Source organism: Bubalus bubalis, chromosome 1 (assembly GCF_019923935.1).
Source record: "Bubalus bubalis isolate 160015118507 breed Murrah chromosome 1, NDDB_SH_1, whole genome shotgun sequence".
NCBI classification, from domain to species: Eukaryota; Metazoa; Chordata; class Mammalia; order Artiodactyla; family Bovidae; genus Bubalus; species Bubalus bubalis.
The window spans coordinates 39102996-39124543 of record NC_059157.1 but is presented as its reverse complement, the minus strand read 5'-3'; the positions used below and the strand labels follow the sequence as shown (position 1 = coordinate 39124543).

The window sequence follows — 21548 nt, the reverse complement described above, 5'->3', positions numbered from 1 at the left end:
GCTAAGTCACTTCAGTCGTGTCTGACTCTTAGCGACCCCATGGACTGCAGCCTACCAGACTCCTCCGTCCATGGGATTTTCCAGGCAAGAGTACTGGAGTGGGGTGCCATCGCCTTCTCCAGCTGTACTCTGCGTATAAGTTAAATAAGCAGGGTAACAATATACATCTTTGGCATACTCCTTTCCCAGTTTAGAACCAATCTGTTGTTCCATGTCTGGTTCTAACTGTTGCTTCTTGACCTGCATATAGGTTTCTCAGGAGGCAGGTAAGGTGATCTGGTATTCCCAACTCTTTTTCACAGTTTGCTGTGATCCATACAGTCAAAGGCTTTAGTGTAGTCTATGAAACAGATGTTTTTCTGAAATTCTCTTGCTTTTTCTATGATCCAACGAATGCATGCATGATAAGTTGCTTCAGTAATGTCCGACTCTTTGTGACCTTATGTACTGTAGCCCACCAGGCTCCTCTGTCCAAGGGATTCTCCAGGCAAGAATACTGGAATGGGTTGCCATGCCCTCCTCCAGGGGATCTTCCTGACCCAAGGTTCAAATCCACATCTCTTATATCTTCTGCATTGGCAGGCAGGTTCTTTACCACTAGTGCTACCTGGGAAGCCCAAAGGCAGAGGAACCAGAGATCAAAGTACTATGATCCAATGAATGTTGGCTATTTGATCTCTGGTTCCTCTGCCTTTTCTAAATCCAGCTTGAACATCTGGGATTTCTCGGTTCATGTACTGTTGAAGCCTAGCTTGGAGAATGTTGAGCCTTACTTTGCTAGCATGTGAAATTGAGCAGTAGTTTGAACTTTCTTTGGCACTGCCCTTCTTTGGGATTGGAATGAAAACTGATCTTTTGCAGTCCTGTGGCCACTGCTGAGTTTTCCAAATTTACTGGCATATTGAGTGCAGCACTTTAACAGCATCATTTTTAAGGATTTGAATTAATGCAGCTGGAATTCCGTCACCTTCACTAGCTTTTTGTTCCTAGTGATGTTTCCTAAGGCCCACTTGACTTCACACTCCAAGATGTCTGGTTCTAGGTGAGTGATCACACCATTGTGGTTATCTGGGTCACTGAGATCTTTTTTGTATAGTTCTTCTGTGTGTTCTTGCCTCCTCTTCTTAATGTATTTTGCTTCTGTTAGCTCCATACCATTTCTGTCCTTTATTGTGCCCATTGTTATATGGGCACAATAAAGGACATTTGTTCCCTTGGTATCTCTAGTCTTTCCCATTCTATTGTTCTAAGTCCCACTATGTTCTTTTCCTTTGCATCTCTTGCCCCCACAAAATGAAACCAGTTTGGTGGTCAGCAAGATCAAACCAGTCAATCCTAAAGGAAATTGGTCCTGAATCTTCATTGGAAGGACTGATGCTGAGGCTGAACCTCCATTATTTTGGCCACCTGATGTGAAGATCCGACTCATTGGAAAAGACCCTGATGCTGGGAAAGATTGAGGGCAGCAAAAGAAGGGGGTGACAGAGGATGAAATGGTTGGATGGCATCTCCGATTCAATGGACAGGAGTTTGAGCAAGCTCTGGGAGTTGGTGATGGACAGGGAGGCCTGGCGTGCTGCAGTCCATGGGGTCACAAAGATGCGTGGACATGACTGAGCGACTGAACTGAACTGTGAGGCTGAATATCATGAATCTTAATAATCAAGGATAAAAAACAAGTTTACATTTACCATGCTGGAAAGGTGAGTACTTTCCTGTACATAAAATATAAAATGTTTTTCATAATCAAAAGAAAGTTACACTTTATCACCAATCTGTAATACAGCTGGTCTTCCCAGATGGCACTCCCAATGCAGGAGATGTAAATACATAGGTTTGATCCCCTGGAGGAGGGCATGGCAACCCATTCCAGTATTCTTGCCTGGAGAAGCCCATGGACAGAGGAGCCTGGTGGGCTACAGGGTCACGAAGAGCTGGACACAGCTAAAACAACTTAGCACGCAGGCATACACATGACACAATTATATAATAAAACATTTTTCTGAGTATTCTATTTTTGTGGTACGTCAGCCTGTAAACATTTTTGTCATTCTAAATAAATATCCATATTAAAATCCAATTTTGTATTTGTAAAGCTATATTCTTTTATTTTTTTTCCCCTCCCGAAACTTATGTTCTTAAAGTGCTCTCCATTGTCCCAACTGAGGAAGTTCCATGCCCCCACAGAACCTGTTTTCACCCTTCAAGGATGAAACCAAACTCCATCTGGTTTACTCAAGCCTGAAACTGGAGAGGCATCCTTCACTCTTCCCTCCCCCTCATCACTAAGGTCAAGTAACTCCCTCAGATCACACCTTCTGGCTATCTCTTGCCAAAGTCACCTCTTGGCTTGTTTTTCTGCATTATTTTTATTTGCCTCTGTAACAAATTAATCCCATTGTCCCACCCCAGGCCAGCAAAGGTCATGGCCTCAGGGTCTTTATCTGTTCTCTCTTTTATCTCTGACACCCAGCAAGAAGTGGGATGTGGAATGCTGGATACTTATTTGCTAAATCAATATTTTTTTGTTAAAACTTGAAATGATACAGGAAGTCCAGCTGGCCTTCATTTAATCTTACTTCCTCTCCCCTGAGAAAACCACTGTCATCAGTAGTTTTTAGACTTTTATATCTAGAAATAGAGATTTTTTTTTTTAACAGAAATGGGATAATAGTGCATATATTACCTAGCAGGCTTCCCAGATGGCTCAGTGATAATCTGCTTGACAAGCAGGAGACACAGGAGACTCGGATTCGATCCCTGGGTCCAGAAGATCCCCTGGAGGAGGAAATGGCAACTCATTCCAGTATTCTTGTCTGAAAAACCCCATGGACAGAGGAGCCTGGCAGGCTACAGTCCATAGCGTTGCAAAGAGTCAGACTCTACTGAGCATGCATTATCCAGCAACTTGCTTTTTTCACCTAACCTGCAGATCTATGATGATATATTTGGGTCTACTTTTTTTTTTAACTGCTGTGTACCATTTCATTTCTTGTGTCATCTTGGTGTATTCATGCAACCGCTCTGCTACTGACTGTTCATTTAACTAGATTTATTGAGTCAATGGTATCTGTCCATTTGATCTGCCTCAGAAGATTCCAGGAATCCAGAACACCTTGCATTTCACAATGTCCCATTCACTTGCCCCTTCTCCATCTTCCATACGATTCTGCACTCAGATGGGAAAGGTGTAATAACTTTAGCACACAAAGAATAACTTAATTTCTTTTTTACTGAAGGATAATTGCCTTACACACAGCTTCCTTGAACTGTTGTTGTTCAGTTGCTCAGTAATGTCCAGTTCTTTGCAACCCAATGGGCTGTGGCACGCCAGGTTTCCCTGTCCTTCACTATCTCCTGGAGTTTGCTCAAACTCATGTCCATTGAGTTGGTAACTGAGGTATCATTAACACAAACTTTATTTACAGTAATTATCAGATTTTGTGATATATAATGATTAAATTGTGCATTGCTAACAACAGCCATAGCTCAATCCAGAAGAAATTTTAGCTCTTAGGACCCTGATAACACAGTCTGATCAATAAAAAAGACTTGGAAGCATAAAATTTATTCCGTAAAGATAAAATGATGTGGCAGAAGTGGAATGAAAATGTTTTCAAGGAGATAAAGGATCAATGTAAAATTCTAATTGGGAAAAATCTTGTTGATGTTCAGTCACTAAGTCTTGTCCGACTCTTTGCAACCCCACAGACAGTAGCACTCTAGGCTTCCATGTCCGTGAGATTTTTCAGACAAGAATACTGAAGTGGATTGCCATTTCCTTCTCCAGGGGGTCTTCTTGACCCTGGGACCAAAACTGAGTGTCCTGTGTCTCCCGCATTGCAAGCAGATTCTTTACCCACTGAGCCAACCCATGGGGTCCACTTAAAAGATTTCTATAATCACTTAATTTAAAAATTTTATTCACAACTCACGGGAACTTACTTCTTTTTTTAACTGATTAAACTTATGATAAAAATAATTGTAGATATTAGCTTAAAAACAAGTGAGGGAAATACACAACATACTTCTAGGGGGCATCTGAATTAAAAAAAAATGTAGGACACATTACTTGCTGAACACAGGTTTCCTCCACCTTGAGAACCTGTGAGCCCTTAACTTCAGTCCTTCAGACATGCTGTTCTCACTTGGAAGGTGCTTCCTCTTCCTTCTCATCCCTAGTTTTACCCTAGCAAGCTCACACTCTCTACCTGAGAAGCCTTCTATGTGCCCAGCCTAAATGAGATCTCATTATATGTCCGTATGGTACCATGAATTCCCCCTTTACATAAAACTCACCCCACTGCAAGGGGTTAAAATATGTACAAGGTAAGGAAGTAGAGGCAGAAGGTGTGGCCTGAGTACAGCCTAAGAGGTGGGCAGGAGAGTAGATTTGTGACTGGGAGTCTGCAGATAAGGAGGCTGCAGGGCACAGGGGATAATCGAGTGGGAAGGGGCCGAGTTTGGATATAAACAGAGGACAAGGGCAGCTCAAGTTCTCAGTGTCTCCACGTCAGAACCTGGCACAAAACTTTACAACCTGCTGACCAACAGTAATACAGGGATGCTGCTGCTGCTGCTAAGTCACTTCAGTCCTGTCCGACTCTGCGTGACCCTAGGGACAGCCCACCAGGCTCCTCTGTCCATAGGATCCTCTAGGCAAGAATACTGGAGTTGGGTTGCCACTTCCTTCTCCAATAGAGGGATAATCCACAAGAAGTAACATATTTACACATATCACACACATTTACTGACTTCATGTGTACAGATTATAATGTTAACACTGAACCAATTTTATCCCTTCATGTCTGCGTGCTTAGTCACTCAGTCCTGTCGGACTCTTTGTGACCCCATGGACTGTAGCCCGCCAGGCTCCTCTGTTCATGGGATTCTCCAGGCAAGAACACTGGAGTGCATTGCCATTTCTTTCTCCAGGCGATCTTCCCAACCCAGGGATTGGGAAGATTTCTTTCTGTTCCTTTCCTCTATTGCAGGTGGGTTCTTTGCCTTCTGAATCACCAGAGAATCTTATCCCTTCATACATTTCCCTAATTGTACAGATGTCTGGTCTCATTTAATTCAAGGAAGCATGGGGACACTGATTGTGCACATTATCCATATCCATGACTTTTTCCCTCCAGTATGAATCTAGTTCTCACTGGGCATTGCTTTCCACAGAAAGAGGGGCGTGCTCGCTTTGGCAGCACATATACTAAAATTGGAATGATACAGAAAAGATTAGCATGTCCCTGTGCAAGGATGACATGCAAATTCATGAAGTGTTCCATATTAAAAAAAAAAAAAAAGACCAAAAATCCTGTTGAAAATTTCTCTACTGTGAATGCTTACCTGCTGGCAATATACCTGTGCAAACACTTGTTCCTTGAGCAATTTCCATTCATCTGGCTTTGTCCCTCAGGGTGATCATTTACCAGTCATGTCACATGTCAACTGTGTACAGACAGTCAAATCAGGTAGCCACTGTTCTGGACCTGATTACAATTTTCCACTAAAATGCCACTACATGCATTTGGCTGGGCTTCCTTGGGTTCGATCACTAGGTCAGGAAGATCCCCTGGAGAAGGAAATGGCAACCCACTCCAGTATTCTTGCCTAGAGAATTCCATGGACAGAGGAGCCTGGTGGGCTAGTCTTTTGGGTTGCAAAGAGTCAGACAGACACTTTCTCAGGCTTGCATTCAGAAAAAAAAGCTTTTTCTTTTTTCACTTAAAGGATTACACAGTAAACCACACTCACTGTAGTCAAAGGATGGTAGAAGAATTCAGAAGGCCTCAGAATCTGTTTTCCTAACAATAACACAGCTGCCCTGATGTGTCAGTACTTTATTTCACATGTCCATGTGGACATGGCAACCCACTCCAGTACTCTTGTCTGGAGAATCCTGTGTACAGAGCAGCCTGGTGGGCTACAGTCCTTGGGGTCGCCAAGAGTCAGACACGACTGAAGCGACTGAACTACCATGCAAGTACCTTCAAGAACTACACAAAAAATGAGGCTAAGCATAAGCTATCAGGAAGACATTAAACAGCCAGGCCTAGGGAAGTGAAGCAAGAGTGAATCTGATAAGCCTGGAAGGGAAGAGAGTTTGGGTGAGAATGGATCCATGTATATGCATGTCTGAGTCCCTCTGCTGTCCATCTGAAACTATCACAACATTGTTAATCTGCTACGCGCTGTGCTGTGCTTATCAGTCCTGTCTGAGTCTTTGGACCCATGGACTATAATCCTCCAGGCTCCATGGGGATTCTCCAGGCAGGAATACTGGAGTGGGTTGCCATGCCCTCCTCCAGCGGATCTTCCTAACCCAGGGATCAGAGCCCAGGTCTCCCTGCATTGCAGGCGGATTCTTTACTATCTGAGCCACCAGGGAAGCCAGTTTATCTGCTATACCGCAATATAAAATAAAAAGTTTAAAAAAATAAATTTGGAATCCAACAATTAAAAAAAAAATAAAGAGTGACTCTGATAAATTAAAGAACCTTGTAAAAAGGCTGTCCAGCTACGCGTGAACGTACAGTGATGAGAAAGAAGGGACCTGATTCGGACACACGCTAGAGGGCGAGTGAAGGGCAGGAAGCGGGGTCCTGGGCACCCGGCTGGGAGCAGAGGCAGGAGCCGAGGCGAGCGGGTGGGCGCCGCCGTGAATAGGAAGGGCAGCCTGACTGTAGAACCCTGGGCGAGAGCCCCGAGAGCCCCTGTGGTTCTTCTGTAACTGCCCCGATTGTCTTCTGCTGGCCTTGACCCAGCCGGCCTGACGAATCTGTCAGCTGGACAGCCAGGGTCTGCAGCACCTTCTAAGTGCCGAGCTTCACCTGTGCGCCCCACGGGAAGGGGACGTCTCGGCTCGAGGGCGCATCCCGGCGTCCAGAGGCCCTCGGTCGTACGAGCAGGTGGTGGGGCGTCCCCTCAAGCCCACCTGTGCTCAGAGCCCGACCACAGGGTACACTGCCACCCGGATCCCCTCAGCGACCCGCACCCACAGCACCGCACGCCTACAGCCAGTCACTGCGTCGCTCCCATGCGCGCGCGCCCAGAGAGGGGCGGGGCTGAGAGACCTTTGGAGCATGCGCAGTAGCCTGAACGGGTCAGTCCACGCGGCTGGGTAGCGGTTGCGTTTCAACTGTCTACAGCGTTCAACCAATCAGGAGGTGAATTCTTGCCGAGAGGCCCCGCCCCCGGCGGGGGACTATAGCAACGGGCGGCCTATCGGGAAGCATGTTGTTGGCGTGGAGCCCCGCCCCCGACCGGGGCAGAGGGTCATGGGGTGTGAGCGATCCTGAGCTCCCCAGCCCTTGAGGGCCGCGGCGTCCCTTGCCCCGGGCCGCGATTAGCGCGCCCCGCCCTTCGCTCGCCAGCGCGCCCGCCCTCCGGCGGCGGCCCGGCCCATGAGGCTGGGGGCGGAGGCCCGAGCGGGCGCGGGCCGGGCGTCTCAGGTGCGGCGGGCGGCCGGGCGCGGTGAGGGGGCGGCGGCGGGGCCGGGCGCGGCCAGCTGATTGGCCCGCGAGCCAGGGCCTCGCGGCGGCGGGAGGCGGCGGAGCAGCTCAGGGCCGGCGGAACGCCGGGCGCGCGGAGACGGGAGGATGCTGCTGTCCCTGGTGCTCCACATGCACTCGGTGCGCTGCGTGCTGCCGGCCGCCGTGCTCCTGGGCACGGCGCCCACCTACGTGCTGGTCTGGGGCGCCTGGCGGCTGCTCTCCGCCCTACTGCCCTCGCGCTTCTACCAGGCGGTGGACGACCGGCTCTACTGCGTCTATCAGAGCATGGTGCTCTTCTTCTTCGAGAACTACACCGGGGTGCAGGTGAGGCCCCTGCGCGCGGGCCGCCGCCCCTGCCGCTGTCGGGGGGCCCGGCGGCGGGGTTGGGGGTCGCGGGCGCATCTCCCAGCTTCGACCCGCCCCGTGTCCCCCAGCCGGTGCAAGTCCGACCCTGCGAACACGTGCCGCCACCCCATCCTCGCCCTGCGGGCCACGTTCACGGTCGCGCTCCGGGATTTGGCCCGATGCTTCGGTGCGGGCACCCCGAGTCTCTGGGTATAGCTGCAGGAATGCTGTTCTGCGGCCACAAGTGGGATCAACCGCTCCCCCTCCCCGTCTCCCGGCTTCTGTAACTGTCTGTCTCGTGCTTGGCGAAGTCGGTGCAGATGGACATTTAAGTAGGGCAGGCAGTTGACAGTTTCTGGCGCTTGGTCTGAGAGGAGATGGTCATGCTGGAACTCTAAAGTGCGCTCTTAGAAATCGGACACCTCTGCAGACAGATTGGTGTTACTCTTTGGACAGGCAATGCAACTTTGTGTTTCGTGTTCTTCCCCAGGATGATTAAAAGCTGGGCATGAAAAGTAATACATTTGTTACTGTAGAAGCCTTACCGGAGATAACATTTTTGCCAACTTTGACTAGGCTGAAGTGTGTGGCTAATCTTTTTTGTTTTTCCTTCTGTCCCTTTCCTTCTCTGTAGAGAATGGATTTTGTGTAGATTAAATTTGTAAAACAAAAGTAGAAGGCCCTCTTTATTTTTTAAAGCCTTACACAAAAATAGCAACTATGGGAAAAAATTGTGAATTTTCCTTTTGTTCTCCAATTTGGGGGGGAAAAATAGAGCTTAATTCTTGGTTTTCCTTATACCTAGCCCTCTTCTTTTCTTGTTGCGGGTGGATTGGAGTGAATGGGATGGCATTATTTTGTCTTGTTGTCTTTTCTCCCCCCTAGTTCTGTTGCTTACACCCTCTTGTCCACCAGCTACTATTGTGAATTTGCAGTTGCATTGCTGTTAATGCCTGATGACTCTGAACCTGCCCCAGTTGGAGGTTTGAGGGGTGGGAACTAGAAGCCAGGGCCTCTGTTTAAATCAGTATTTGTGTTTCCTAGAAAAGAAAGAAAGACTGCTTTTCCAGATAATGGTTTCCTGATCTTTGACTTTTACAATGGGCTTCATTTAAAATTTTCACTAATTCGGAACAGTCATTTCCCCACTGTGTTCTTACTTCACCACAGTTGTCTAAATGTATGGTTTTGTCATGATATGTATTTAAGTTTACATCATATGTCAGTTGGTTCAGGCTAGGAAACAGACTCAGAACATATAACACAGTCATTTACCTTTTCAAAAAAGAATTCTACCTACAAGTGTTTTTTTTTTCTTTTAATTTTAGTTAAAAGCCTGTAACATATACAGCTGAAATAATTTGTATAATAAGTTTCTTATTTTAAAAAATGGGTCTGAACTTTCCAGTGTTTCTGAAGTTGTATATCTCACCTTACATCTGTTCAGTACAGACCTTAGCACGTGGTTTTTTAAAAGTTTAGTCTGTTGATGATCATTTCTGTTCAATTCAAGGATTACTAACAGACTTCATCAAGGACCCATGCTAAATAAAATTTTAAATTATACTTGAGACCATCAGACATCCTTTTATAAATACATGAAGAACCAGTATCTAGTGATAATCTTCTAAATGTCAGGATTCATTTTTCTTGTGTATTTAAAAAAATGTTGCAGTTTCTCCTCCTTCTACTAGAATATACCAAAAACTGATCATTGATATTTGCAGACCAAAATATATAGTGATACACAACATGCTTCCTCATTAAAACCTAAGTATTTTAGTTACCATTTTCTTCCTGCTTAAATCAGTTAGTAACAACTGGTTTACTTTAAAATAGATTTTACACTAATGACTGCTAATCCCTACCTCCCTAAATGCTAACATGATACATTGTAATAGTCAAATATGAAATTCGGTATGAAATAAATTTAGTTTTTCAATTGACCTGTTTTAAATATAAAATAGTTTAAATACCACTAGAAGTAAGACAGAATTAAGTCTAAGATTTTGATGTTTATATAATGTGTTCAATTAGAATACTCTAATAATTTACACATTTACTTGAAAGATTGTTTCAAGTTCGTGAGAAACCCTCAAGGCCTTCATATCTGGAGGCCATTTATAACTGGTTCTTTATTTTGATAGCACTGTGTCCTCAAAAGTAGTGCTAAACTCTTAATGAGATAAATTTGTATTCCGTATCCTGTAAAAAGCGGGCTTCCCAGGTGGTGCAGTGGTCGAGTCCTCCTGCCAATGCAGGAGACGCAAGAGCCTCGGGTTCCATCCCGGTTCAGGAAGATCTCCTGGAGAAGGAAGATGGCAACCTACTCCAGTATTCTTGCCTGGAAAATCCCATGGACAGAGGAGCCTGGCAGGCTACAGTCCATGAAGTCTCAAAGAGTGAGACATGACTGAGCATGCATCTTGTAAAAGCAGCTAAGCTATTAGAATGAAATGTGTGTTTAGAATCAGAGAAGGGACCTCACAAGTCCAAGCCCTTTATCACGTTTGGATTCTTTCTGCATTTCTGCTGAAATGTTGCCAGATTCTTCCCAAATATTAGTAGTCCTATGTAGAATATAAATATTTCCTTGTCTCCTTTTATTTTCACCTTCTTCTACTTATTTATCATCCTCGTGAAGACTTTTAAAGACCTTAGACTAAGGTCTTTAAAAGCTAAACCTTCAGTTTAGCTAGGAGGCATAGAACCCGGAAAATGCTTAAGCAGAACGACACAACCTTTGAAAGAGGAAATTAAACATTTCTCAATCAAATATGATTGCAATCTAACACAGTTTAAGTCCGGCCAAGGAACAGACTTCAAAGAAAATCTTAGAGAAATGTAATCAGAACCTTGTTTTTATACTGTCTAGAAATATCAATCCTGGACTATAAACAACACAGTTATTTTGAGTTGCATCCATATAAAAATTTTTTAATCACCTTATTTTTCTAAGTTACAGGTGCAATAAAATATTCAACACTGCAAAAAGATTTTGAGACAGTTAAAGTTCCCTTATCTACACACCCGCTCCCAGCCTGCAACAGTTTGGTGTGTAACTTTGGATTTCTACCAGGAGCTTTTAAATAAATGTATGAATTGTGGAGAGACTCCTTCTCCATTTTAAATTAAGTTCTTGGATGGGTTTTATGGGTTTTATAGTAGCACTAAATGTAATCTAACCTATGGGGACGCCTCTGTGCCATTATGATAGAAAACAGAAGAAAAGAGGGCTCTCTGTATATACACTTTACTTTCCCTCTTTCCTAAATGGGTCTAGTTTTATAGACTTTATAGAGTCTTTGTGACTCTGCTAGATTATTCAAGAAGGCTGTATCAATTGTTATGAACCACTCTGAGCTTTTATACTTCAAACAGGAGTAACATGCTGTGTTTTATTCAGGTGATAACTGAGTAAAAATGAAGACTCCCAAGCATGGCCTTCAAGGCTGTCACAGTTCCGCCCTGGCCAGCTTTTCCATTCACTGATTTCACTTTTGCGCAACTGCTGCTTCCTTCCCAGTACCCGCTCCCCTGTTCCCGGTGCATTCGCAAGGATGCGCCCTTGCACCGCTCTTCTGTGTTGCTTTCTTCCAGCTCAGGTGCTCTTCCTCTTCACCTGTCACGATCTCACCCCATCTCAATGTCAGGATCATTTATGTGTAACATTAACATGTGATATTAACATAGCAGGAGCATATTTTAATATATATATATTGTCCCCTTTACATGATCGTAGCTCCTTGGCGGTGGCAATAGGGACTTGACTCGATGGTTCCCTTTCAACAAAAGGGCAGAGCACTGTGCACGGGACGCTGATCTGTGTTTCTTTGGAAATGTGGGCGCATCTCACTTCTAACGCGTGGGGTCTCTTAATGGCCCTAATAGTTGACCGAAGACTGAGAATAAGGTCAGAGACCTTATGAAAGGAGTTGTGAAACAGCTGGCAATATAGAGAAACTTTTCTATACTTGTCAATAAAAACCTGCACATTTTTGCAATTTTTAAAGATAAGCAGTTCTGTCAGTTTTATTTTGTTTACTCTGCTTCTTTCCATGAATTAGCAATAAAAACCCCAAATAAATAAGTGTTGCCTGTGGATTTAGAGGGCTATATGTGTGTGTAAGTATATGTGATAGTTAGAAGCAGAGAGAAATGATGGGGCTGATACTGGGAAACGGGGTCATATTAAGTGCTAACCACATCAGATCAGATCAGATCAGTCGCTCAGTCGTGTCCGACTCTTTGTGACCCCATGAATCGCAGCACGCCAGGCCTCCCTGTCTATCACCAACTCCCGGAGTTCACTCAGACTCACGTCCATCGAGTCAGTGATGCCATCCAGCCATCTCATCCTCTGTCGTCCCCTTCTCCTCCTGCCCCCAATCCCTCCCAGCATCAGGGTCTTTTCCAATGAGTCAACTCTTCGCATGAGGTGGCCAAAGGACTGGAGTTTCAGCTTTAGCATCATTCCTTCCAAAGAAATCCCAGGGCTCATCTCCTTCAGAATGGACTGGTTAGATCTCCCTGCAGTCCAAGGGACTCTCAAGAGTCTTCTCCAACACCACACTTCAAAAGCATCAATTCTTCGGCGCTCAGCCTTCTTCACAGTCCAACTCTCACATCCATCCATGACCACAGGAAAAACCATAGCCTTGACTAGACGAACCTTTGTTGGCAAAGTAATGTCTCTGCTTTTGAATATGCTATCTAGGTTGGTCATAACCTTCCTTCCAAGGAGTAAGCGTCTTTTAATTTCATGGCTGCAGTCACCATCTGCAGTGATTTTGGAGCCCAGAAAAGTAAAGTCTGACACTGTTTCCACTGTTTCCCCATCTATTTCCCATGAAGTGATGGGACCGGATGCCATGATCTTCGTTTTCTGAATGTTGAGCTTTAAGCCAACTTTTTCACTCTCCACTTTCACTTTCATCAAGAGGCTTTTGAGTTCCTCTTCACTTTCTGCCATAAGGGTGGTGTCATCTGCATATCTGAGGTTATTGATATTTCTCCCAGCAATCTTGATTCCAGCTTGTGTTTCTTCCAGTCCAGTGTTTCTCATGATGTACTCTGCATAGAAGTTAAATAAGCAGGGTGACAATATACAGCCTTGACGTACTCCTTTTCCTATTTGGAAGCAGTCTGTTGTTCCATGTCCAGTTCTAACTGTTGCTTCCTGACCTGCATACAGATTTCTCAAGAGGCAGGTCAGGTGGTCTGATATTCCCATCTCTTTCAGAATTTTCCACAGTTTATTGTGATCCACACAGTCAAAGGCTTTGGCATAGTCAATAAAGCAGAAATAGATGCTTTTCTGGAACTCTCTTGCTTTTTCCATGATCCAGCGGATGTTGACAATTTGATCTCTGGTTCCTCTGCCTTTTCTAAAACCAGCTTGAACATCAGGAAGTTCATGGTTGAAGTTCAGGCTTCATATTGCTGAAGCCTAGCTTGGAGAATTTTGAGCATTACTTTACTAGCGTGTAAGATGAGTGCAATTATGTGGTAGTTTGAGCATTCTTTGGCATTGCCTTTCTTTGGGATTGGAATGAAAACTGACCTTGTCCAGTCCTGTGGCCACTGCTGAGTTTTCCAAATGTGCTGGCATATTGAGTGCAGCACTTTCACAGCATCATCTTTCAGGATTTGGAATAGCTCGACTGGAATTCCACCACCTCCACTAGCTTTGTTCATAGTGATGCTTTATAAGGCCCACTTGACTTCACATTCCAGGATGTCTGGCTCTAGGTCAGTGATCACACCATCGTGATTATCTGGGTCGTGAAGATCTTTTTTGTACAGTTCTTCTGTGTATTCTTGCCATCTCTTCTTAATCTCTTCTGTTTCTTTTAGGTCCATACCATTTCTGTCCTTTATCGAGCCCATCTTTGCATGAAATCTTCCTTTGGTATCTCTGATTTTCTTGACGAGATCCCTAGTCACGCCCCATGCTAACCACATGCGAGGCACCAATGTTTCCATTGATAAAATAGCCTCTGCTCCCAGCATACAATTTAGCAGTTAGAAAGAAGTCAGTTTTTTTTTTTTAACTGAATGTATAATGGGATGTTATAAAATGACAAAATGAACAAAGAGTAGAGGAAACACTGGAGTATAACTGAATACAAGTGGTTACTTTGCTGGGGGAAGGTGATTCATCTGTGTAAGATGCTGTGTGGTGAAGCCAACTCCTCATGTGTGTACGTGTTGCTTTGCTCCCGTTCTTAATTTGTGTTTCTGTAGGAAAACATTTTGGAGAAAGCAGTGGCACTCCACTCCAGTACTTTTGCCTGGAAAATCCCATGGACGGAGGAGCCTGGTAGGCTGCAGTCCATGGGATCGCGAAGAGTCGGGCACGACTGAGTGACTTCACTTTCACTTTTCACTTTCATGTATTGGAGAAGGAAATGGCAACCCACTCCAGTGTTCTTGCCTGGAGAATCTCAGGGACGGGGGAGACTGTGGGCTGCCGTCTCTGGGGTCGCACAAAATCGGACACGACTGAAGCAACTTAGCAGCAGCAGCAGGAAAACATTTTATGTCAGTTTTTGAATTTTTACTCAAGGCTTTCTTACCTCCTTGTGTTTAATGTTCAAAATGAAAAAAAAAATTACATAAGCTTCTAATACATGGGACTCCTTCTCATTTGACAATTTTTATTTGGAATTTTTCCAGGTAATTTGTTATATTCAAAAGATTTTTGGATGTTGGGTGAGATTCCTAGTTCTTTGCCATTCTCTGTTAGCTTGAGTAAACCAACTTTTCAACTCAATATTCTCATTCTTAAATGGAATACTTATTTTCCTATTATTTTGAAGACTGAGATAATATGTGAAGCTGTTTAGCTCAATGACAGATCCATCACAGATACTCAGGAAAAACAAAATCTGTAAATGAAGACACTATCAAGTGATACATATGACGAATATATTGTATGACGAGAGCTTTGTGATTTGTAAGGTTCTACTTAAATGTTGCATAATAATTATTTTTATACTGATTATTAGACAAATGACTATGTTTATATTTTAACCTTGTTTCAGAAGGGCATCATACTTTTCCTGTTCAGGGAAATGTTTCAAACTGGGCAGAAAAAGACCATCATTTCGTGTATATTACAGTAGAAATCTTGTATGTGATCTGAAATAATATATCTCATTGACATAGAAATATATTTAAAAATTCACTTTAAATAATTATAAACAATCACAGTGTGAATTACATATGCAAACTTATTTATGCTGAAATTATAGCTGCATTTCTACATAATCAGACCTTTTTTTTTTTTAAGGAAGATAAACTAGATATCTATTTCTCTTATCCATTCATTATTTAACACAGTTTTGAGTGAACAGTTTCACCATATTGGATAATAATAATAACATGAGCTTCCTCTGTGGCTCAGATGGTAAAGAATCTGCTTGCAATGCAGGAGACCCAGGTTTGATCCCTGGGTCTGGAAAATCCCCTGGAGAAGGGAATGGCAACCCACTCCAGTATTCTCGCCATGGACAGAGGAGCCTGGAGAGCTACAGTGCATGGGGTCTCAGATTCAGACAGGACTGAGCGACTAACACTACTACTAATAGCAACAGTTAACGTTTTGGGGGGATTATTACTAGGAATCATGTGAGGTAGTTTGCTGCTGCTGCTGCTAAGTCGCTTCAGTCATGTCCGACTCTGTGTGACCCCATAAACGGCAGCCCACCAGGCTCCCCCATCCCTGGGATTCTCCAGGCAAGAACACTGGAGTGGGTTGCCATTTCCTTCTCCAGTGCATGAAAGTGAAAAGTGAAAGTGAAGTTGCTCAGTTGTGTCCGACCCTCCGCGACCCCATGGACTGCAGCCTACCAGGCTCCTCCGTCCATGGGATTTTTCAGGCAAGAGTACTGGAGTGGGGTGCCATCACCTTCTCTGGTGAAGTAGTTTACATGGTCTCAATTATTTCACCACAACCTGTGGGGAGTATTACATTCATTTTACAGGTTACCAAAAAAAAAAGGACATGGAGAGGTTAGGTACTTGTGCTGAAGTTCATAAAGTTGGTAATGTGATGAACTAGGATTCATATCTACGTCTTCATTTGAATTGAACATTTCTGCCTGTGTGTTAATGATGATTGTATTGGAGCATAGAGGAGGCAAAATGTTCTGTAGCTGGGCCCGCAAATTAAATCAATAGAAGTCAGAACAGAAGAAAAGGCATACAAATTCCATTGATGTCAGTATTTAAAAAAATTTTTAGTATCTTAAACGTTAAATAAGAGTGTTTTTATTGGAACATCACAGAAAAGAAGTGAAAACCAAAAGAGGTGGTTAGACTCAGCCCAGGGGTGTGTATGTGTTAGGCACCGAGTCCAACTATTTGTGACCCCATGGACTGTAGCCTGCAGCCTTCTCTGTCCATGGAATTCTTCAGTCCAGGGATGTATATATCATTTTATTAATAACAAAGGACAATAAACTGGAGACACAGCTAGATAGAGGGGAGGTGTGTTGGGTTCTTGGGGCTGGTAAATGGTGGAATGGTCCCTGGGAAATGGATAAGAGTGTTTAGTAAGTTTGCTGACTCATTGATGAGTGGAGTTTAATGTCACCTTTACAAAGGGACATCACCCACTCAATGGACGTGAGTCTGAGTGAACTCCGGGAGTTGGTGATGGACAGGGAGGCCTGGCGTGCTGCAATTCATGGGGTCGCAAAGAGTCGGACACGACTGAGTGACTGAACTGAACTTACAAAGGGAAGTTTAGGGGGAGGACAGCTGTGTGTGCTGTTTCTCAGTTGCCTTCAGCTCAAAATAATCCTCATGTCAAAGTGGCATATTTTGGGGTGGATATTCTGAGCCCTTTCTACAGCATCATGTATATTGAAGGACAGTGAAGGAAGTTTTTTACAAAATTCATATTTCAGTTTGCATGCTGAAAGAAAATAGATATTACTGTGATCAGTTCAGTCGCTCAGTTGTGTCCAGCTCTTTGCAACCCCATGCACTGCAGCACACCAGGCCTCCCTGTCCATCGCCAACTCCCGAAGCTTGCTCAAACTCATGTCCACTGAGTCGGTGATGCCATCCAACCATCTCATCCTCTGTTGCCCTCTTCTCCTCTTGCCTTCAATCCTTCCCAGCATCAGGGTCTTTTCCAGTGAGTCAGTTCTTCCCATCAGGTAGCCAAGGTATTGGAGCTTCAGCTTCAGCATCAGTCCTTCCAATGAACACCCAGGACTGATCTCCTTTAGGATGGACTGGTTGGATCTCCTTGCAGTCCAAGGAACTCTCAAGAGTCTTCTCCAACACCACAGTTCAAAAGCATCAATTCTTCGGCACTCAGCTTTCTTTATAGTCCAACTCTCACATCCATACATGACTACTGGAAAAACCATAGCTTTGACTAGATGGACCTTTGTTGGTAAAGTAGTGTCTCTGCTTTTTAATATTGAGATAAATGAAGACTTTTGGTTTTTGATGAGAAAATATGCTGTGTTTTATGTCCCCAAGGCATTGTTGGGTGGATATTCCACTGTGTGAGATATGTGATCACTTTCAATTCCGTTCTGCCATCCCTTTTCAGGATACAAAAGAGGGAGTCTTCAAGTAGTTTACAGATTATGAGAACAAACAAAAAGAAAGGTTAAGGTGAGATCCCGGTGAGCACAGTGTCACACCCAAGCTGAGGGCTGCTGAAAGCTTTCTTTGTGCAGCCTAAACGAGCTTGTTTGACTGGGGCAGGGCTGTAACCAGTGTGTTTCAGTCACGATGAAGGTAATCAAAGAGCATTTTTATTGTCTGTTAAGTTAATAAAATTAAAAGAGAACATTGTTATTTTTCTCCAGAGGGATTTTACATGAGTTTTTAAAAAATGGATGAACCCCAAATTGAACAATTGCGATGAACCTAAAATTACTCAGAAACTTAGGAAGAACCAAAAAAGCCACGTTTTTCACATGCCTTGTGTGAAGGAACAAATTACCTGCCAGTGAAGTGATTGTAATTTGAAATACACATACTAGAAGACTCACAGAATGATGCCTTAAAGAAGTCACTGGTGCATTTAAAGTATTTGTTTATACCCCAACTCTTTACTGTTGAAAGTGAGGCGTAGCTTTATCCGCTTGTGAGAAATACAGGTGCAGCATATTGATTCAGTGAACATCTGTTGAAAAGCATCTGGGTGCTGGGCTCTGGGCAGAGGGATGAGGCTCTGAACAGGGATGAGGTCCCTGCCCCTGAGGAGCTTGTGGGCCTCAAGGGGAATGTGATGTGAGATAGAAATAGGGGTACACAAGGAGACAGGGTTTACTGTGATGCAAAAGGGGGAGTGATGAATCTCGGGGTCCAGCTTATTAGAAGGCAGGAGGGCTTCCATGAGGAGATGAATAAATGGTGTGAAAAAGCTGATCTAAGATGACTGCAATGAGAGAGCTCAGGTGGCTTTTAGGTAAGGCGATGGCACCCCACTCCAGTACTCTTGCCTGGAAAATCCCATGGATGGAGGAGCCTGGTGGGCTGCAGTCCATGGGGTCACTAGGAGTCGGACACGACTGAGCAACTTCACTTTCACTTTTCACTTTCATGCATTGGAGAAGGAAATGGCAACCCACTCCAGTGTTCTTGCCTGGAGAATCCCAGGGAAGGGGGAGCCTAGTAGGCTGCCGTCTATGGGGTCGCACAGAGTCGGACACGACTGAAGCAACTTAGCAGCAGAGTCATTTAACAATGTATATGTATGGGTATTTTGTAAGTTAATTATGAATTTTTTTAATTTGGGAAACGCTTTTTGTTGTTTTAGTCGCTAAGTTGTGTCTGACTCTCTGTGACCCCCATGGGCTGCAGCATACCAGGCTTCCCTGTCCTTCACTATCTCCCAGAGTTTGCTCAGATTCATGTTCATTGAGTTGGTGATGCTGTCTATCCATCTCATCCTCTGCTGCCCACTTCTCTTCTTGCCTTCAATCTTTCCCAGCATCAGGGTGTTTTCAAATGTCAGCTCCCATCACTCCAGGTGGCCAAAGAATTGGAGCTTCAGCATCAGTCTTTGTAATGAATATTCAATGTTGATTTCCTTTAGGATTGACTGGTTTGATCTCCTTGCAATCAAAGGGACTCTTCAAGAGCCTTTGGTACACATACATATATGTGGTACATAAAGTTTACAATCATGTATTCCTTTCTTTGGCTAATCAATATTTACTTGAAGTACTTAGTAATTGGCATCTATTGCAGTAAGGTTTGCAGTTCATCATTTCACTTATTTTGCTTTTAGACCTTTTAAATTTTCAAATATTAAGGGCAGTTCTTTGTAACTTTCATTTCTGTCAAATTCCAAACAAGTTATAGTGAAAAATTAAAAAAAAAAAAAAAAAAACTTAAAGGCAATGAATCTAAATACCAACTTTGAGATCCTAACTTATGTCAGAGGCTTACCATCTTCTTTTGCATCTCAATTGGAAATAGCTTTTATTTCAGTGAGATGCATATTGAAGAAGAATCTTTAAAAGTATGAACTATGCATTTATTTTCCTTTTAGTGGCTATGAATTAAGATTTTGTTCATTTCACATTTTGCCCATCTGTTTTGCCCACCAGAATTCGTTACTTATCTTACTTTTTCTAGATACCACTGAAGATCTGTTTTTCAACACTGGGCCTGTTGAACTTTAACAAACTACATTTTGAAAATATCAGTTGTTTGGAAGCTATTTAAGGATGGGGGGAATTAGTGAGCCTCAGGGAAAGCAGAGGTGGCTTTCCTGCAAAGCTTTTTGGTTAATCAGATCAGATGAGTCGCTCAGTCGTGTCCAACTTTTAGCGACCCCGTGAATCGCAGCACTCCAGGCCTCGCTGTCCATCACCAACTCCCGGAGTTCACCCAGCCTCACGTCCATCGAGTCAGTGATGCCATCCAGCCATCTCATCCTCCCCTTCTCCTCTTGCCCCCAATCCCTCCCACCATCAGAGTCTTTTCCAATGAGTCAACTCTTCGCATGAGGTGGCCAAAGGACTGGAGTTTCAGCTTTAGCATCATTCCTTCCAAAGAAATCCCAGGGCTGATCTTCAGAATGGACTGGTTGGATCTCCTTGCAGTCCAAGGGACTCTCAAGAGTCTTCTCCAACACCACACTTCAAAAGCATCAATTCTTCGGCGCTCAGCCTTCTTCACAGTCCAACTCTCACATCCATCCATGACCACAGGAAAAACCATAGCCTTGACTAGACGAACCTTTGTTGGCAAAGTAATGTCTCTGCTTTTGAATATGCTATCTAGATTGGCCATAACTTTTCTTCCAAGGAGTAAGCGTCTTTTAATTTCATGGCTGCAGTCACCATCTGCAGTGATTTTGGAGCCCAGAAAAATAAAGTCTGACGCTGTTTCCCCATCTATTTCCCATGACGTGATGGGACCAGATGCCATGATCTTCGTTTTCTGAATGTTGAGCTTTAAGCCAACTTTTTCACTCTCCACTTTCACTTTCATCAAGAGGCTTTTGAGTTCCTCTTCACTTTCTGCCATAAGGCTGGTATCATCTGCAGATCTGAGATTATTGATATTTCTCCCGGCAATCTTGATTCCAGCTTGTGTTTCTTCCAGTCCAGCGTTTCTCATGATGTACTCTGCATAGAAGTTAAATAAACAGGGTGACAATATACAGCCTTGACGTACTCCTTTTCCTATTTGGAAGCAGTCTGTTGTTCCATGTCCAGTTCTAACTGTTGCTTCCTGACCTACATACAAATTTCTCAAGAGGCAGGTCAGGTGGTCTGGTATTCCCATCTCTTTGAGAATTTTCCACAGTTTATTGTGATCCACACAGTCAAAGGCTTTGGCGTAGTCAATAAAGCAGAAATAGATGTTTTTCTGGAACTCTCATGCTTTTTCCATGATCCAGCGGATGTTGACAATTTGATCTCTGGTTCCTCTGCCTTTTCCAAAACCAGCTTGAACATCAGGAAGTTCACAGTTCACATATTGCTGAAGCCTGGCTTGGAGAATTTTGAGCATTACTTTACTAGCATGTGAGATGAGTGCAATTGTGTGGTAGTTTGAGCATTCTTTGGCATTGCCTTTCTTTGGGATTGGAATGAAAACTGACCTTTTCCAGTCCTGTGGCCACTGCTGAGTTTTCCAAATGTGCTGGCATATTGAGTGCAGCACTTTCACAGCATCATCTTTCAGGATTTGGAATAGCTCAACTGGAATGCCATCACCTCCACTAGCTTTGTTCGTAGTAATGCTTTCTAAGGCCCACTTGACTTCACATTCCAGGATGTCTGGCTCTAGGTCAGTGATCACACCATCGTGATTATCTGGGTTGTGAAGATCTTTTTTGTACAGTTCTTCTGTGTATTCTTGCCATCTCTTCTGCTTCTGTTAGGTCCATACCATTTCTGTCCTTTATCGAGCCTATTTTTGCATGAAATCTTCCTTTGGTATCTCTGATTTTCTTGAAGAGATCTCTAGTCTTTCCCATTCTGTTGTTTTCCTCTATTTGTTTCCTCTATTTCTCTATTTCTTTCCTCTATTTCTTTTGGTTAATGGTTGTGTCTATAAACAAAAGTAGGAAACTGATGTTTTAAGGCCAGTGTGGTATATAGTATGTGGACTAAGCCCAAGTACTGAAGGTGTGGGATCTTCTTAAGTGGTCCTGTTGACCCATCACGGGTCCCTGAGCAAGGCAGCGTGGTTGGTCTGTGCTCGGCCTGCTGC

The 21548-nt window shown here is 43.8% G+C and overlaps 1 protein-coding gene and 1 non-coding gene across 2 annotated transcripts in view; both read left to right on the top strand.

Moving 5' to 3' along the window:
• Positions 1–5188: 5188 nt before the first annotated feature.
• On the top strand, positions 5189–5294 carry LOC112587350. Its single transcript, XR_003111844.1, has one exon. It is a non-coding gene; the product is annotated as a U6 spliceosomal RNA (small nuclear RNA).
• Positions 5295–7273: 1979 nt separating this feature from the next.
• AGPAT5 (1-acylglycerol-3-phosphate O-acyltransferase 5) overlaps positions 7274–21548 on the top strand; it is a 48762-nt gene continuing 34487 nt past the window's right edge. The window contains exon 1 of the mRNA XM_006050679.3: positions 7274–7820. Coding sequence (XP_006050741.1) covers positions 7602–7820 — 219 coding nt within the window. The 5' untranslated portion in view covers positions 7274–7601. The remainder of the gene's footprint in view (positions 7821–21548) is intronic.